At 41.8% G+C, this 19,952-nt stretch overlaps 1 protein-coding gene across 1 annotated transcript in view; it reads left to right on the top strand.

The window, feature by feature from the left end:
• The window catches only part of LOC126176504 (facilitated trehalose transporter Tret1-like), a 110,607-nt gene extending 90,895 nt beyond the window's left edge, over window positions 1-19,712 (top strand). Inside the window, exons 6-7 of the mRNA XM_049923659.1 lie at window positions 8,028-8,240; window positions 19,239-19,712. Of these exons, the coding sequence (XP_049779616.1) occupies window positions 8,028-8,240; window positions 19,239-19,712 (687 nt within the window). The remainder of the gene's footprint in view (window positions 1-8,027; window positions 8,241-19,238) is intronic.
• The last annotated feature ends 240 nt before the right edge of the window (window positions 19,713-19,952 follow it).

Raw genomic sequence — 19,952 nt, 5'->3', positions numbered from 1 at the left:
ATGTCCACGTAACATCTTTTCTTTATTTGTGTGTGAGGAATGTTTCCTGAAAGATTGGCCGTACCTTTTTGTAACACCCTGTATATCGCAGTCAGTTTGATGGACGTAACATAATAAGTCACTACACGCACGTCCTGTAGATTTTATAGAGCGTCCTTGAAAATTGCGAACACTAGTTTTTGTAATAAGTGCGTCTAGTCCTCCTTTGAATATCCGTAGTTTTTCTTATGCACTATACGCTCATACTGTTGCAGACTTATTCGAAATCTGTTCTTAAGTGTTTTTTTACTAATCTTCGGATGATATTGCATGTACGTAATTATGTTTAGTATCGGTTCGTTGGACAACGATTGTCCTTTACTACGTTTCACTGGAGACATGATTTGTGGCTTCCTGTCCGAAAAGGATGATGACCTACATGGCTCGACATTTGTTTCAGTATCACTTTCACTTATTATGCACACATCGCCATAATTGTACTCCCCATGTACATTGTCCGCACCGTCGAGCGCATACGCCACACACACATTCTACTGATTCGTCTTACAGAAATTACAGAAATGCTAATATTTCATCTGCCACTTCTTTCTCATTTTGCGAAATTGCGTGGGCTCCTTTATGACGAAATGTCAATTTCTGCAACTGTTGTTGTAGATATAACACAATGTTTGGTTTGTTTGTTGTTGCTATTGTTTTGTTTTGTATGAACACCACTAGCAATGCCGCACAGTTGTGAGTTACTCGTCGACTAAGCAGTTCAACTACAATCCGCAGCCTCATGCTGTGATCACCACTGGATAACTCCAGTCGCGTCCTCTGTTGCCATTAGCAACCAGTATTATGACTGCTTGGTAGAGAATATGTGGGGAGTCGAATGATATAAACATCACTGGCCTTTTGCAATCTCTTACTCGAGGGGTTCCTTGTGAGTATAGAGGGACATCTGGACACAGAATGTATCCAGCTACTACTGACGGCGTCCTCCACGTTCGCACATTACAGAAGTGTTACAAGAATAAGCTGGCAATGTAACCACCGAATAGATGAGAGGACGCGAGGCGAGTTAATTTTCATCATGCGGTAACTGCACAATTTTTACGTTTACAGCCAGCTAGTTGCTTCCACCATGCACATTGAGAGATATGTACCACATAAATTAGTAAGTGATCGCACTGATTCCCCATGGTACACAAAATGGGTCAGATCGCTGTTGCAGAAGCAGCGGAAAAAGCATGTCAAATTTAAAAGAGCGCAAAATCCAAGACTGGCAAAGTTTTGCAGAAGTTCGAAATATAGCGCGTACTTCAATGCGAGATGATTTTAATAATCTCCACAACGAAATTCTGTCTCGAAATCTGGCAGAAAACCCAAAGAGATTCTGTTCATACGTGAAGCACACCAGTGGCAAGACGCAATCAATACCTTCACTGCGCGATAACAACAGTGAAATCACTGATGACAGTGTCACTAAAGCAGAGTCATTAAACACGATTTTCCGAAACTTCTTCACCGAAGAAGACGAAGTAAAAATTCCTGAATTCCAATCAAGAACAATTGCCAAGATGAGTAACATAGAAGTAGATATCCCCGGTCTAACAAAGCAGCTTAAATCACTTAATAAAGCCAAGGCCTCCGGTCCAAATTGTATACCAGTCAGGTTCCTCTCAGAATATGCTGATACAATAGCTCCATATTTAGCAATTATATACAACCGCTCGCTCATAAATATCCGTACCTAAAGACTGGAAAATTGCTCAAGTCACACCAATACCCAGAAACAGAAGTAGGAATAATCCGATGAATTACAGGCCCATATCACTAACGTCGATAAAATATACTGTATTCGAATATTGTGAAGTACGTCGAATAAAACGATTTATCGATACATAGTCAGCACGGATTCAGAAAATATCGTTCTTGCGAAACACAACTAGCTCTTTACACTCATGAAGTAATTGAGTGCTATCGACGGGAGATGTCAAATTGATTCCATATTTTTAGATTTCCAGAAGGTTTTCGACACCGTTCCTCACAAGTGTCTTCTAACCAAACTGCGTGCCTATAGAATATCGCCTCAGTTGTGCGACTGTATTCGTGATTTCCTGTCAGAAAGGTCACAGTTCGTAGTAATAGACGGAAAGTCATCGAGTAAAATAGAAGTAATATCCGGCGTTCCCCAAGGAAGTGTTATAGGCCTTCTATTGTTCCAGATCTCTATTAACGATATGAAGACAATCTTAGTAGCCGTCTTAGATTGTTTGCAGATGATGCTGTCATTTACCGTCTTGTAAAGTCATCGGATGACCAAAACGAATTGCAAAATGATTTAGGTAAGATATCTGTGTGGTGCGAAAAGTGGCAACAGACACTGAGTAAAGAAAAGTGTGAAGTTATTCACAAGAGTATTAAAGGAAATACGTTACATTTCCTTACGCGATAAGTCGCTCAAACCTGAAGATTGTAAATTCAACTAAATACTTAGGTATTACAATTACAAATAACTTAAATTTGAACGATCACATAGATAATGTTGCGGATAGAGCAAATCAGAGACTGCGATTCATTGGCAGAACACTTAGAAGGTGCAATAGGTCTACCAAAGAGACTGCTTACACCACGCTTGTCCGCCCCATTCTGGAGTATTGCTGTGCGATGTGGGATTCGCATCAGGTGGGACTGACGAATAACATCGCAAAAGTACAAACAAGGCCAGCTCGTTTTGTATTATCGTGAAATAGTGGAGATAGTGCCACAGACATGATAGGTCAATTGGAGTGGCAATCATTAAAACAACGCACTGAAAAATCTAAGTGCTCGCTTTTCCCGCGCGCCGTTCGAGAGTGGAACGGTAGAGAGACAGCTCGAAGGTGGTTCACTGAACCCTCCGCCAGGCACTTCATTGTGAATAGCAGAGTAATCACGTAGATGTAGATTGTCGATTCCTACTGATTTTACACTTATTTTTCGTGTTATTTCTTTAAACCCCTTATCATTCTTGCCGTCATTGGCCGTATCTGTGATTTAATTTCATGATTATCCTCACACACCTGTGCCAGGGTTATATTGTATAATTATAATCTTTTATCAATTTACTAAACTTCCATATACTTATCTCAGTGAGTAATTCATGTGACTGAGGTTTTATAGTAATAAACCAAATTGTTAAGTGACTGCTAGTTTATTTTGTAGATAGCTGAGCCTCTTGATTAATATATCCGTGGGTGGTGTGGAACCCGTAGTTTTACACTTGATTGGGCCACCGCTAAATGTTTTCCTTCAATAAGACGTTTCTGTTGCGTGATGCTGTTCTTTCCGTAAATTTGCATAATACTGTGGGGAGGTTCTCTTTTCTGTAGGTCTCTGGGATCAGACTTGTAGCATGTTTGGGGTATGCCAAACTGCTCACCTGACACCTCACAGTACCTTATACAAGATGATTGATTTCAGTCTACAATGACCATCTTGGATCTTGAGAAATTGAAAAGTGGTCTGTCACAGCATGAACATAACTAAGCTTCATCGCGTATGAATACCGAAAATGGACAGCTTGTTAGCGACGTGTGCAGTCGTAAGTTAAAATTTATTGTGATTAATACACCAAAGTTTGCAGAATCTCTTCGGCGGTATATGCTCCTTAATGAATTGAATATGCATGTAGCTCACTAAAACTAAGTAATGATTTCCAGTTGATCTGACAATGGCAACCAGGACATCACATATTTGCTAGATGATACTGATCCAGTATCATATGTGACATCAGTTTAACTCTGCTTTGACTGTTTATTTTAACTTGACACGACATGCGTGAATAATTTAGGAATGGCAGTCCGCTACAACATAGTGTGGGATTCATAACTGTGCGGTACAACCCACGACAGACAAAGGCTAAAACTTCGCGGTAGGTGCCCTATAAAGACTGAAGCCCAATTACGTCATGCCCTAGTTAATTAGTCGTCTATTCATCCATAGATCACATACAATCTATCAGACATGTCGTCTCAGTTCAAAAATTAAGCAATTAAAAATTGATTAATTAATGCAGATTATGATATTATCTCATGTAGGTCTAGATTAACATGTTGTGTTATTCATTTTAATATAGTGTGTACAGTGTTTTTTCATACGAAGCAAATAATCAATGGTTATTGCCCCCTCTATACACAATCGCTACGTCATGCTACACCACTACACACACACACACACACACACACACAGACACACACACACACCCTTTCGGCTAGCCTTAGGACTTCGACGATACTTTGCGCCTGTCTACAGAGTTCTTTGTGTTGTCCTCTTGGCCTATCTGAAAAAAAAAAGAAAAACTGAGTCAGCATCTCACCACAATCAAAGTGATGTTGAGCTCAAGAAAACGGAAAGATGTTAGAAATGTTCATCACAGATCCTCAACGTAGGATTTAACAATAAGATTTATTAAACTATAACAGTGCACTATAGAATGACAACTGTTTACTGTTAAATAATGTTAATGTTTTTATCACTCTTTATTCTGTGTTATGTAAATAATTCTTGATTTTGTAGTATGAATTATTTAAGAGATTTGCTTTTATTGTGTTTTTAATTATTTGGATTTCAGTTGCTTCCTTAATTTTATTGGACAATTTACTGTACAATTTTATTCCTTTGTAGGAAATACTGATTTGAATTTTTTGTTTGCTTCCACCTTCTAAATAAAAGATAAGTGTTGCTATGCTTCCATGATCGCGAACGTTGCAGTTTGGGATATTATTCTAATGGCCCTCTCTTGTAGTCTGAAGACTATGTCCGTGTTTCATATGTATGACACCCAAAAAATCACTCCACACCAAAAAATGGAGTGCATTTGTATGTAACTGTAAACCACTGTCTGTTACAAGCTGCCTCTATGGGCATAGTTCGCTAGTGACATTTTGTTTTCTAGGGTATTCTCTGTTCATTTTACTTCAGGTGAGATAAAATTAATTAAAAAATAGAGTTTGCTATGCAGTCTATGAAATTTTAATCTGCTTTTAATTTTACATAAGCAGAATCGTCGCTGATATGCGACGAATAACCAAGTGATGTTAGCGACACACTTATAAAACATTGCAGACAATGAATTAGTTGATTATTGTAGCTGAACAAGCAATGATGTGTTTACTGTGTGACTGGAGAACGCAAATGGGTGTAAGTCTCCATAATTACTTGGGATGATAATGCATCTTTGTTGGCTTGAAACTGTATTGGCAACTATTTCAGGCACAGCGTGAGGTACAATTATCGAGGAAAAGTGTTTTTACTCATTACTCCCAAATGTCCCAATATTGATTTCTGTTTTTCTCACTTCCATCACTTTGTAGTCCAGCTGAATCGTAACTTTTTCTGCAATAATATGTGCACAAGGTCTGTTGGTTAGTAAATTATATCAAGATGAGATGACAGACTGGGGCAGTTGCATTTGCATGCCAACGTATTCTAGTTTCAAAGCCTCGTGGCTAATGTTCAGCTCAGGTTAATTACAAATACTATGTTAGTTTTTTCTTTTGCTGTTAGAATTGTGCTATAACTGCAGCGATATGTTTTTCTTAAGATTGTTATAGTGGAGCAAGTTATAAATTTCAGATCAGCTGAAAAGATCTCTATAAGTTTGATTCATATACATGAGACGCCTCAGCATGCTGTTACAATCGGTCCAAGTTGGAGGTCCTGTACTCCTTTGATTCTTGAAATGTGAAAACACAGAAGTGATGAACGACTGGAAGGGATTTTTACGTTGACGAATTGCTGTATCTGATCAGCCGAACAGAAGTCCTTTCCAGGATGACAGAACTGTCGTGGTTACGTCTGAGAAACAAGCGGGATAAAGGAAGGTGTTTAGTTTAAAATTTATATGAAAGTAGGTCCTGAGCAGGGTCATTACATAAAAGTGAGGTGTTTCATTTAAAACTGTGCACAAGGTCGCCTCATAAAAGGGAGTGCTTAATTTATCTTCGTGCATATTCTGGCGAATAAAATGCGCCTCTGCGTACGTCACATTCACTGTTTATCATGCTTGTATTACAGAGTGACTGGTGTACTGGAATATTGCCCATAAAAATAAGGCAAATAGGATTTAGCACAACAGATAACTTGAATCTAAACAAGCGTGATAGGTAAAGTGACAATACAGACGTAGCTATATAAATTATTTCAAGGTGCCTTTCTTAATCAGAATAATATTTTTTTTCAATATGCATCTGCAATTCATTTGTATTAACCTTTCATGTGTGGATACGATGAATGGATGGAAATCGAAATGCGTGGTATACCCATTTAAAAAGATGAAAGGATTCCTTGATGGTGAACAGTGACTATTTGTTCAAAACAGTTATAGCATCACCATCGACAAACGTTTTTAACACCTGTATATCTCTGAATATTTAAGACACAAATGGAGTTACACGATCTAGCATTAGATTCCAGTCCGAAAATATTTATTAAATTGAAGGTCCCTTAATACACATCAAAGTTGGTTTCAGAATTCAGTATTTCAACTTACTATAACACACATTCATACGAGTATATTAGCCTCCCACTCACAGTTATAAGTACACAACAATATCTTTTTTTTTATTGCTCCAAGAACTCAGACTATCATTATTTTAAAACACCAGACTGCTCCTTATAAAATAATCGATCCCAAGCCACAATCACCAGGGATTTGGGGGAACACTAAAGTCCAAACGCTGCCACCTAAAACACATAGTAGCCAAAATATTAGACCACTACCAATCATCACAGACACCATTGGCGAAGAATGAGATTTTCACTCTGCAGCGAGAGTCATGCTTGGGTACCTCAGATGGTCAGATGGTAGAGCACTTGCCCACGAAAGACAAAGGTCCCGAGTCTGAGTGTCGGTCCGGCACACAGTTTTAACCTGCCTGGAAATTTCATATCAGCGCACACTCCGCTGCAGAGAGAAAATCTCATTCTGGAAACATCCCCCAGGCTGTGGCTAAGCCATGTCTCCGCAATATTCTTTCTTTCAGGAGTGCTAGTCCTGCAAGGTTCGCAGAAGAGCTTCTGTAAAGTTTGGAAGGCAGGAGACGAGGTACTGGCGGAAGTAAAGCTGTGAGTACGGGGCGTGAGCCGTGCTTGGGTAGCTCAGATGGTAGAGCACTTGCCCGTGAAAGGCAAAGATCCCGAGTTCGAGTCTCGGTCCGGCACACAATTTTAATCTGCCAGGAAGTTTCACCATTTGCGAAAGTTACACATACATTTAACTGACAACACGAACTAACATCGAGCCTATGACTATTAGTCAATAATGAGTAGAAAAGTATTTGTATAAATAAAGAAATGTTACACATCAGCTTGATAAAAACACCTGCATAGCATCCACTATTGTCCTGGCCACAGTACTGTTCACTTCAACCTTCATATAACAGAGTTTATAGGACGTCTGTAACTCAATTCTGCTGCACTCATCAGATTCCTAGCTAGCCGAGAATACAACAGCTTGTTGATCGATCTGCATTTCACACACGTCGAACAGACCCGATACCGACCCTATGTAATATACTGATGACGAAGCTAGTTGATGAGTTCAAATTCGCACCATGCACTGCCCATGTGATGGCAGATGATATTCCCTTGCTGATGGCTCGACAGGAAAGATCACGCTCGGAAAAACGCACCACCTGAAGCGAGACCCAGAATGCCCACCGATCGGCGCTTCTGTTTCTCCAGCGACAATCACAGGATGCACCAGAGTCATCTGGCAGACATTCAGACCGCTCGCTCATGTGACAGAACTGAACTGTTGGATGTACACACGGAAATTCCAGTACTCAACTTTATTACTTAGATACACGGGAGGATATCAAGTAATATTGGGTATTCATGCATCACATTGATTGCTAGACTAACAAGTGTCTTTTGTATAAAGATATAATTTCTTAATTTTTCCGTATCAGTTTCACTGAGTACCATGGATATAATGAAGTTTATAATTTCACATTGGAAATGGCTTTCCACCATTCTGCATTTTTGTTCTATGTCCACAGATGGTGGAAGAATCACATGGAAATGTGGGAACACTCAGAGAGATGATGTCGACCAAGGCAGCGCTGAAGGGTCTCTGGACACAGATGGGCATCCTGTTCTTTCAGCCATTGTCTGGGCAGAACATAATCATCTTTTATGCGGTCAGCATCTTTGTGGCAGCCGGCAGCAGTCTGGATCCCAATGTCGCTTCAATCATCTTGGCTTCTGTGCAGGTGCGTCATCTTATGCAGACAATCCGGTCATATTATTAAGACCATCTGTTAACATCTACAATAATTGCCATTTACAGAATGTCATCTAAGCAAGTCTCAAGTGACTTGTTTAGACATTTGTAGTTTTCCACTAGTGTATGGAGACATGCTGTATGTGGTGTTATGCTTGGATATTAAAAGACTACTTGGCAGACGATTCATACTGAAGATACATTGATTAAGGTATTTCGTCTCATAGTAAGCTATTTTAAAATCTGGGGAACTTATATGCCAAAACCGTAATTTATAACGTTGCACAGTCGTTTGTAGCCATTTACAGATACTTCTGGTCACGTGATCACCATTATCTTGGAGAAATAGCATAGACTACACAATAAAGGGATCAGCGTACTCCATTGTTCAATGTCTCTAGGGATGAACTCTTCACTAAATCGGTTAAGAGTGTCTTTCGTAAGGACTGATGCTGTTAGAGACTGGCACAGAAATAGTCCATGGTGCCTACACATCCTTGGGTTTGTTGCAATGGATGCCGAGTGTTTGGGATCCCATGATATTCCCCAGGTACACCCATGAATATGCTGGCAGGAAAGGTGATTAAGTAGAAACAGATGCCAAAATCAGCAGAAAGTTTTGAAACTTTATAGTAAAGTGAACTCTTTTAAGTTGATGCACTACATCAAGATTTTAAACGTGGCTGAAACAGCAACTGTTGAAATTCTTAACGGTAAATGATGTTTTAATTACTGACAACGCCTTTGGCACAATTGTTTTATGAATCCCCATTGCAGGATGTGATTTTGGTATTTTACTTCTGATGAAGGTATATTTAGATGTACCGAAACCGTGGTCAGGAATTTTTATAAATCTTTATCCTGCAACTGTTTTGGCTGTCATCATTTACCGTGATGGACTACAGTTAGAGAGGATGGAGACATATATTTGTTTTGGTAACTTGTTGGTATCAAGGTTAGCTGAACTGTTGTGGTATACACAAACATGGTTCTTCCCAGGATGAGCATGTTAGATGCCCTTAACACACTTTTATAATCAACATCACCTTGGATATCACTGCACGTGGATGATTGCTGTATATTTGATACTTGTTTACTCATTTTTGTAGCACTTGTATATTGTCCGTGATAGCAGGTAGTTCACTGTTTATAGGTGGCCTATCAGACCACTTACATGCCTCCGTCAGTGCCCATCACTTGCCTCACACCTCAAACTATGGGATTCCAACGTGACGTCCAAGAGATGGTCATAATAATGCACCTCGACAATGTAACTACGTGTTCTGTTTTTGTGGTAGTCAAGTATTGAACACCTTTGGACTTGTTCGCATAGAACTCATTCAGGAGAAAAGTTACTATTAACTATAAGAACTCTCTGAAGCAAACTGAAACCAAAAAAAGTTAAAAAAAGGGGGAAAAATTGCATGCCACCTCTTGCAAAATTTGTAAAACACTGCTGGTCATTAGAACTGAACACTAGGGAGAATAGAAAATAACAATAACAAAATTTTGCTTATTGTTCGTACAGAGTATAGCACTATGAATAAATGATGAATAAATGATGAAATTAGTGTGTGATTTGGGGGAGTACAACTTATGAAATATAGTATACAGAATGCCGTATCTAGCAGTAACAACATCTTTAACCTGACTGGTCATCGAATCGATCAGATCTTGGATGACAGATATGGGTATGCTACTCCATGCTATTTCACCTGTATATCAGAGCTCTTCAATCGTAATGGCTGGCGAGTGGTAGCATGCTAATCTCTGCAAGCCATGACCTGATGTTTTCAACGAGTAGAGATCTGGAGAAAGTTTTAGTAAGAGAAGTAGGTCAGAACAGCGCAGGAAATATGCACTCTTGCCTTATATTGATGGAAGATAACCTTCTGGAAACGTCGGATATAGGATACAGCCACTGCCCTTAACACGTCAGAAATGTTACAGATGCTGTTCAGTTGCACTTGTGGTAATCAGAGGTGATCATGCTGTGTATCCAATAGCACCTCATACCATCACATCATATTCTAGTCCCACATGACGATGACGAATGCAGTCTGGAAATGAACGCTCTCCTCAAAACCTCCACCTCCACAACAATGCTGCATACAGAACCGGGGCTCTTGTGATAGATGATATACCGTGCCACCACTGTGTACAGTGTACAGTAAGAGATCAAAAATGGAGTGAGTGAAAGTCTGCATACATTAGAAAGCAAGGCGCCACTGTTACATCAGTGCTATATTGGCTTCCTTCGTTCACACTGTAGTTCCGCAAGTGTGACGACTCAGAAAACAGTGACGCTGCGACCGCTTCCTGCTCATCAACTTGTTTCCTCTTACTGAAGCGTGCAGTGGCATAAGATGGGTCTTGACTTAATACGGAAGCTGAGTGCACGATCTTCTGTTATAATGCAGGACTGACAGGGCAAAATGATTGATTCTCAGGATCATATAACCTCTACGTGTTATACAATATAATTGTTAAACGTTCTCTGAATAGAGATTTAATATTAAAACAAATTTGCCACAGCCTTGGAAAAAAATATACATGCTATCGCTGAGAATCATAAGGGCCTAAAGCCCACTGTCATTGAGTTTTAGATTGTAGCAAGTGAATGTGACATTTGTTGATCTTACGGTAAACCAAATTTATCTATACCTGTAGCCCCATGCGGTATTTCTGAACATTTATGAAAAGCTGTGTCACCGATTTCTTGGATATCCATTTCCATAGGGCCCAAAGCACAAAGCATTATTTTGTTGCTCTATGCTGCTCAATTATTATCTGGGGTAGACAACGTAATTTGGTGTTTACATCATGTTCGTAGTAGTAATACTTCATAATTGGAGGAGTACTGGCAGTTTCATTTAAACCTCAAGCCATAGAATGTGCTTAAAGAAAAAGGTGATAACACGGACCATGAAGTATTGGATGCACTCATTATCTCTTCTTTCTGTTCTGATTCTAGTTTCACAATTATTAAAAACTTTACTACTGTCAAAAGACACTGTTGCCACTAGCCTGTTTATGGAAATTTTGTGATTTAGCATTATAATAATTTCAAATATAAATCACGCATTAATTATCTCTTCTTTGTGTTTTGATTCTAATTTCACAATTATTAAAAACTTTATTACTGTCAAAAGACACTATTTCCACAAGCCTATAGATGGAAATTTTGTGATTTTGCATTATAATAAGAATAATTTTAAGTATTAAGTAATATTTCATAACGTAAAGTGGGTACATTATTTTTTCATAGGAAGTACAGGATATAGAGACTTGGTTAAAAACAGTTCAGGCCTGTGAGACTGGTGGCATGTCTAGAAATTTGATTTTCCCAAATATTTATTTGTCTCAAAATTTTGTATTTGTGCTTTGGGCCCATATGGTTCTCAGTGCCCCAAAACCATTCCCTGGATCCAACAGGTCAAAAAGGATTTAGAAGAACCTCATATCAGTTCATAAGAGGTATTCAACAGAAACTCATAAACACGAAAAATTAGCAAATGGGAAGTACTGTTAAAGAATGAATTCAGCACCAAACGAGGGACAAAGTGGGCAGAAGATAGAACAAGAATCCACAGAGAAACACTAAGAGAGCTGCTTGGAAACTTAGAAGAATGAAACATAATACCTCTGCATGATTCGATAGGGTCCATTCGCACCTTATAATAATATATAAACAGAAACAATATTCGCTGCTAATCAGTCAGTCATTGTATTGACATATAATAATCGTCACGCCCAACGGTTGTTAATGTAGCGCCAATGCCACGAGTTCTCGTAAGCGACGAATTTGCTGTTATTACTGGGAAGTTGCGGAGGCTCGCGCGTCGAGTATTCGATCATATGGACATTATGGTTTAGAGATGCCATGAGAACCGCTGGCAAGTTTAAAACGGGTATATGGATTTCGTTTTTGATCTCTAGTCTGCAGCAGTCACTATCGGAGAGACTCGTTCAGCTGCCGTATCAAGGGAAACGACATCATTGGTCGCCTTGCTGACAGTCCGTGACGTTTTAAATGCAGCAGCACAATCTGTATGGATACTTGTCTAGCTGAATACGAGTCCATTTCCTCAGTCAGTGTACGTGGCGTGGCTGCACAGTTGTGCACACCAGAGCGAACTATACAGTACTCAAAATAAACGTTGCTTGTTATTGAAACTTTAATATTGAACGCTGTGATCCAGAAATACGCTATGAGTACACTGATTTGTCTGTCATGTAATACTATCGAAAGCAGTCATTGTTTCCGCCATGAGGGGCCAGTATGTGTAGTCTATAGCAACCGTGTCATTTGTAAAAACTGCAGTACTTGTGCTGTGTGTCATTAAGATAGCTGTGTTACTGCAGAATGGTTCGAACCACAATAACGTACGATCAGAGGCTGTGTGTAGTCACTCTAATGGTGCAGCGAATGAGACAGGTGGACGTTACAAGGAATGTCGCTGTGAGTCAAAGTAATGTCTCTAGAATCTGGAACAAGTTTCTGGCGACAGGATCAGCTGAAGATCGTCACAGAAGTGATAGCAAAGTAAAAGAACAAGTGTCCAGGGCCGATGTCTACATATAACAGCAAGCCGAAACCCTTGTCACAATATTAAACGTCCACAACACCAGTGCAAACAGCTATAGGAGTGCAGGTGTCAGCGTAAATGATACGAAATAGGCTCCATGAGAAGGATTACGTGCCAAAAGACCAGTCAAGTTTTCTCCTCTAAATCGTGTTCACAGAGGGACTCTTGATGTTTGAGCACGAAACCTCTCGTTGTTGACTATGCAGCAGTGGGACACAACGCTCTTTTCTGATGGGACCTGTATCAGTCTCCACTCTGACAATATTGATACTCTTGTGTGGAGGCAACGACGACACCTTTTACTCCCTAAATTTATCGTAGACCGCCGTATTATCAGGACGATTCAATCATGTTTTGGGGTGGAATCATGTGTGGCTGCAGGACACGCCTTGTGCCAATACATGGGAGGATGACTAGTGTAACGTATCGGGATGACACCCGTGCACTCATTGTGGCTCCATTTGGTGGACATATTTGAGCAAGATTCACCCTGATGGACGGCAATGCACGCAACCATCGTCACAATCTTGTGAATATCTTCCTAGCTGAGCACAGAACAAGTCAGAAGGAATGGCCTCCATATTGTCCAGATCTCAGCTGCATTTAGAACATATGGTCCATGCTAAAACGAGCGATCAGCAATCGTCCACTCCCACAAGAGACTGTACGGGGATCATAGAGGTCAGTGTGGAGGAATGGGATAATATTCCACAGGGTTACCTCGACAGTTTGATAAAGAGAATGTCTAACTGCATTCAGAAATGTCTCCAATCACGAGAAGCGTAGCTGGGTCACAAACAGTGTGCTATACAAGATGACAGTGAGAAGAAGTTGTGGTGTTTGCAGTTGAATTTTTGTAAGTCGTTTTTTCTTTTTGTTTCTCGGCTGGGAATGCGTTTATCTTGTTTACGTATTTTTTTATGACTGTACCTGAATGAACAAATTCAATTTTGTTTCCTATTACATCCAGTAATGACAATGAAGCAATATCCTCTCGGGCACTGGATCGTTGGGGTCATTGAGATGCTGCATGACGTTCAGCATGGCTCTCCTGAACGCAGAAGTTCCATATTCCCACGAGAGCAGTAGGCTTTCGACAAAGAGGAAAGGATTATCTGCAGTCTGACAGGCCATGATCTGCTCATTATCGAATTCCAAAACATACTGTTAGAAATTTCTCCCTCTTATACGAGGCAAAACATGATGTACTCACAAACGCCCACATTCAGTCGCTGTTTGTGAATGACAAGGACTTCGTATATTCTTTCCTTGCAAGTAGAACGTTGATAACGTTACTCCTACCCACTTCATGCGGTTGTACTGCTTGCTAATAGTTGCATATTCAAGAACGTACTACATTGTGCATGCCATGCCAATATGTTTGTTGCATACCACGTTTATGATGTTTCAGTTTTAATGCCCAGCAATATATCATTCCCAGTACCAGTAATACGGCACTCTTACCAGTTGTCAATTAGATGACTGACAAATCGCCTGATGGATTCTGTCTTGGTTGTTTTGGCCGTCATTTGTTTGATGATTTTTCTGACGTTTGCCAGAACAAGTGGCTGGCACTGTCAAAGCTTCACCCTCCTTTGGTAGTGGTCGACTGGAGTGGAGCTCGCGACAGCAGATAATACACTGAAGAGCCAAAGAAAAGGGTATACCTGCTTAAGATAGTATAGGTCCCCCGAGAACAAGGAACACGGAAAAGCTCGACGTGTCATGGACTCGACTAATGTCTGAAGTAGTGCTGGAGGGAATTTACACCATGAATCCTGTGGGCTGTCCATAAATCCGTAAGAGTACGAGGGGATGGAGATCTCTTCTGAACAGCACGGTGAAGGCACCCCAGATATGATCAATAATGTTCATGTCTGGGGAGTTTGGTGGCCAGCGGAAACTCAGAAGAGTGTTCCTGAGGCCACTCTGTAGCAATTCTGGACGTGCGTAGTATAGCATTGTCCTGCTGTAATTGCCCAAGTTAGCCGGAATGCACAACAGACATGAATGGATGCAGGTGATCAGACAGGTTGCTTACGTACCTGTCACATGTCAGAGTCATACCTAGACCTACAGGAGTCTCATATCACTCCAATTGCACACCGCCCACACACCATTATTGAACCTCCACGAGCTAGATCAATCCCCTGCTGACATGCATGGTCCATGGATTCATGAGATTGTCTCCATTCATGCACACGTTAATCCGCTCGATACAATTCGAAACGAGACGCGTCCAGCCAGCAACATGTTTCCATTCATCAACAGTCCAATGTCGGTGATGACGGGCACAGGCGAGGCATAAAGCTTTGTGTCGTGTAATTGTCTCTGAAAACCCATATCGATAATGTTTCGTTACATAGTTCACACGCTGACACTTGTTAATAGCCCAGCATAAAATCTGCAGCAATTTGCGGAAGGATTGCAATTGTCCCCAGAATGAGATTTTCACTCTGCAGCGGAGTGTGCGCTGATATGAAACTTCCTGGCAGATTAAAACTGTGTGCCCGACCGAGACTCGAACTCGGGACCTTTGCCTTTCGCGGGCAAGTTTGGAAGGTAGGAGACGAGGTACTGGCAGAAGTAAAGCTGTGAGTACCGGGCGTGAGTCGTGCTTTGGTAGAGCACTTGCCCGCGAAAGGCAAAGGTCCCGAGTTCGAGTCTCGGTCGGGCACACAGTTTTAATCTGCCATGAAGTTTCGATTGCAATTGTGTCACGTTGAACGATTCTCTTCAGTAGTCGCTGGTCCCGTTCTTGCAGGCTCTTTTTCCGGCCGCAGCGATGCCGGAGATTTGACGTTTTACCAGGTTCCTGATATTCACGGTACACTCGTGAAATGGTCGTACGGGAAAATGCCCACTTCATCGCTACCTCGGAGACGCCGTGTCCCATCGCTCTTGCGCCGACTATAACACCATGTTGAAACTTACTTAAATGTTGACAACCTGCCATTATAGCAGCAGTAACCCATCTAACAACTGCGGCAGACACTTGTTGTTTTATATAGGTGTTGCCGACCGCAGCGCCGTACTCTGCTTCTTTACGTATCTCTGTATGAATATGCCATACCTATACCACTTTCTTTGGCGCTTGAATGTATATGCTAGACACGCGAACGTCCAAGAGCTTTCCCGTGGTCATTACCGCTGCAGTTCTCCCCTTGCTACCTGCAATTGTCGTTCGCTGCAGTATAGGGATCCAGCATGCGTTCACTTCTTTATTATTAAAGCTATTGTCATGTTTGTGTATTTCAGTAGCTTCCTTGAACAAGCGGGTGAGATAGCTCTTCTCTACAGCATGGAACTTCTTTGTCGGTGAATTTTTCTGTGCGGTCGGACTCACACAGCACATGCTCCACCATGGCTGGTTTCTCTAACTGCCCCAACTTGCAAAGCCGCTTATGGTTGGTGATCTTCCAGTCGTTCCAACATAGACTTTTCCCTATGTTCATAGTATGAGGTATACACTGAAGTGACAGAGTCATGGGATACCACCAAATATCATGTTGCCCTGCGTAGTGCAGCAGTTCGACTGGATGAAGGGTATCAGACGGATGCCGTATTCCTTGACTTCCGGAAAGCGTTTGACTCGGTTCTCCACTGCAGACTCCTAACTAAGGTACGAGCATATGGGATTGGTTCCCAAATATGTGAGTGGCTCGAAGACTTCTTAAGTAATAGAACCCAGTACGTTGTCCTCGATGGTGTGTTCATCGGAGGTGAGGGTATCATCTGGAGTGCCCCAGGGTGGGTGGTAGGTCCGCTGTTGTTTTCTACCTACGTAATTGATCTTTTGGATAGGGTGGATAGCAATGTGCAGCTGTTTGTTGATGATGCTGTGGTGTACGGGAAGGTGTCGTCGTTGAGTGACTGTAGGAGGAACAAGATGACTTGGACAGGATTTGTGATTGGTGTAAAGAATGGTAGCTAACTCTAAATATAGATAAATGTAAATTAATGCAGATGAATAGGAAAAAGAACCCTGTAACCTTTGAATACTCCATTAGTAGTGTAGCGCTTGTCACAGTCACGTCGATTAAATATTTGGGCGTAACATTGCAGAGCGATATGAAGTGGGACAAGCATGTAATGGCAGTTGTGGGGAAGGCGGATAGTCGTCTTCGGTTCGTTGGTAGAATTTTGGGAAGATGTGGTTCATCTGTGAAGGAGACCCCTTATAAAACACTAATGCGACCTATTCTTGAGTACTGCTCGAACGTATGGGATCCCTATCAGGTCGGATTGAGGGAGGACATAGAAGCAATTCAGAGGCGGGCTGCTAGATTTGTTACTGGTAGGTTTGATCATCAAGCGAGTGTTACGGAAATGCTTCAGGAACTCGGGTGGGAGTCTCTAGAGGAAAGGAGGCGTTCGCTACCGAGGAAATTTAGAGAACCAGCATTTGAGGCTGACTGCAGTAAAATTTTACTGCCGCCAACTTATATTTCGTGAAAATACCACAAAGATAAGATAAGAGAGATTAGGGCTCGTACAGAGGCATATAGGCAGTCATTTTTCCCTCGTTCTGTTTTCGGAGTGGAACAGGGAGAGAAGATGCTAGTTGTGGTACGAGGTACCCTGCGCCACGCACCGTATGGTGGATTGCGGAGTATGTGTGTAGATGTATATGTAGATGGAAATAACTCATAAGTCATTCGAAGTCGCCTGCAGAAATATCCAACTACGCTGCCTCCACAGCCTTTCATGATTGCGAAAGTGTTCCGGTGCAGGATTTTGTGAAAAAACTGACTTCTCGATTATATCCGGATCGTTTCAGGCCATCAGGATGGCTAAATCATTTGCTCGAACTGTCCAGAATGTTCTTCAAACTAATCGCGAACAGTTGTGGCCCAGTAACATGGTGCATTGTCATCCATAAAAATTCCATCGTTGTTTGCTGCAAATGTTCTCTATGGAATCAAACATAACCATTACCTGTCAATGATCGGTTTAGTTGCACTAGAGGACTCAATCCATCCATGTAAACACAGTCCACACCAATTAGGAGCCACCACCAGCTTGCACATTGGGTTGTTGACTACTTGGGTCCATGGTTTCGTCAGGTCTGCGCCACACTCGAACCCTACCATCAGCTCTTACCAACTGAAATCGAAACTCATCTGACCAGGCCACGGTTTTCCAGTTGTCTAGGGTCCAACTGATATGGTCACCGGTCCAGGAGAGATGCTACAGGAAACGTTATACTATTAGCAAAGGCACTCCTGTCAGTCGTCTGTTGCCATAGCCCGTTAACGCCAAATTTCGTTGCATTGTCCTACCGGTTACCTTCTTAATACAACCAACACTGATTTCTGCGATTATTTCACGAAGTGTTGCTTTTGTGTTAGCACTGACAACTCTACGCAATAGCTATTGCTCTCAATCGTTAAGTGAAGGGCATCGGCCACTGAGTTGTCCGTGTTAAGAGGTAAAACCTGAAATTTGGTATTCTCGGCACACTCTAGACACTGTGGAACTCGTGATATTGAGTTCCCCAACTATTTCAAAAATGGAAAATCTCATCTGTCTAGCTGCTACTACCGTCCCGCGTTCAAAGTCTGTTAATTCACGTCTTGCCGGCCGCTGTGTCCGAGCGGTTCTAGGCGTTTCAGTTTGGAACCGCGCTGCTGCTCCGGTCGCAGGTTCGCATCCTGCCTCGGGCATGAATGTGTGTGCTGTCCTTAGGTTATTTGTTTTAAGTAGCTCTAAGTCTAGGGGACTAAATCGCTACAGGCAAATGCCGGGATGGTTCCTTTGAAAGGGCACGGCCGAATTCCTTCTCCGTCCTTCCTTAAACTGATGAGACCGATGACTTCGCAGTTTGGTCTCTTCCCCCAAAACAACCCAACCCAACCCTCTAGGGGACTGATGACCTCAGATGTTAAGTCCCATAGTGCTTAGAGCCATTTGAACCATCTGAATTCCCGTCGTGCGGCCATCATCTCGTCGGAAATCGTTCCACACGAATCATTCTGTGACAACACTTCTTATGGAACTGGTGGAACAACCATTGCTCCTCATAACCCTTTCTAGGTGTTGCATCTCGCTCTGAGGTGCTGCGGCTCATATATTCGTCTTGGCCGCGTTATTGGCGCTTAATCATGCCTCTTCTCCGGCTCGAGTGATGATTTGACAGTTTGTGCAGGTATCGGTCCGTGTATGTCGGTTTTCGATACACGCTGTGTCTAGGTTTTCAACATCCTTCGCGACCATAAGAAAGAACATCAAACAAACTTTGGCCATAAAATCCAAGACAGAAACCAACAAGTAATCTGTCAACAGGTGGCCACGAAAACATAACGATTAGATGACTAATTTACCAATTCATGTCTGATCGCAGATGCAGCTCGCTCCAGTGTAGAGCATGCATGACATGAGTGTTGCACGGTATGCAGGTGGTGGCGACAGCGTGCTCTGCGACAATTGTGGACCGCGCGGGACGTCGGATTCTGCTCATCTTCTCGTACAGCGCAATGGGGGTGTGCCTCATCGTAGTTGGAGCCTTCTTCTTCATGTTGGAACAGAATGAGAAGATGGTGAGGGATGTTCGTTGGCTGCCCATCTTCGTTATTAGCATCTACCTTGTTGTGTTCTCGATGGGCTGTGGGCCGCTGAGTTGGAGCATGATTGGAGAGATCTTCCCGCAGGAGGTTAAGGCTATTTGCAGCGCCATATGCGCCGCTACCAACGCCGTAATGACCTTTCTCGTCTCGAAGACGTACCTGGACCTAGAGGAAACGCTTACCACTGCAGGCGCTTTCTGGCTGTATGCAATACTGAACTTCGTTGCCGCCATATGGATCTTCTTTTTCGTCATTGAGACTAAAGGGAAGACACTCGACGAGATACAGAAGCAACTTGGCAGTTGATGAAGCATCCTTGGTTCCCATGTTCGAAAATTTATTATCACCGCTCATATGTGTGTGTTATGTGAATCTGCATTCTACTCCACGAAATTTTTATCGTTTCTTAATTTTTGTATAATTTTTATTGACCATCTGTTAATCTTCATCTCCGCTTATAAAATACTATGCATTTCAGAAGCTATGAGATTATCAAGATGAATATCTAAAAGCAGACAACAGTTTATTGAGTGGGCTCTACAGACA

This window comes from Schistocerca cancellata, chromosome 3, assembly GCF_023864275.1.
Source record: "Schistocerca cancellata isolate TAMUIC-IGC-003103 chromosome 3, iqSchCanc2.1, whole genome shotgun sequence".
NCBI classification, from domain to species: Eukaryota; Metazoa; Arthropoda; class Insecta; order Orthoptera; family Acrididae; genus Schistocerca; species Schistocerca cancellata.
Note: the sequence above shows the minus strand (reverse complement) of the source record. Positions and strands in the feature narration are given on the sequence as shown.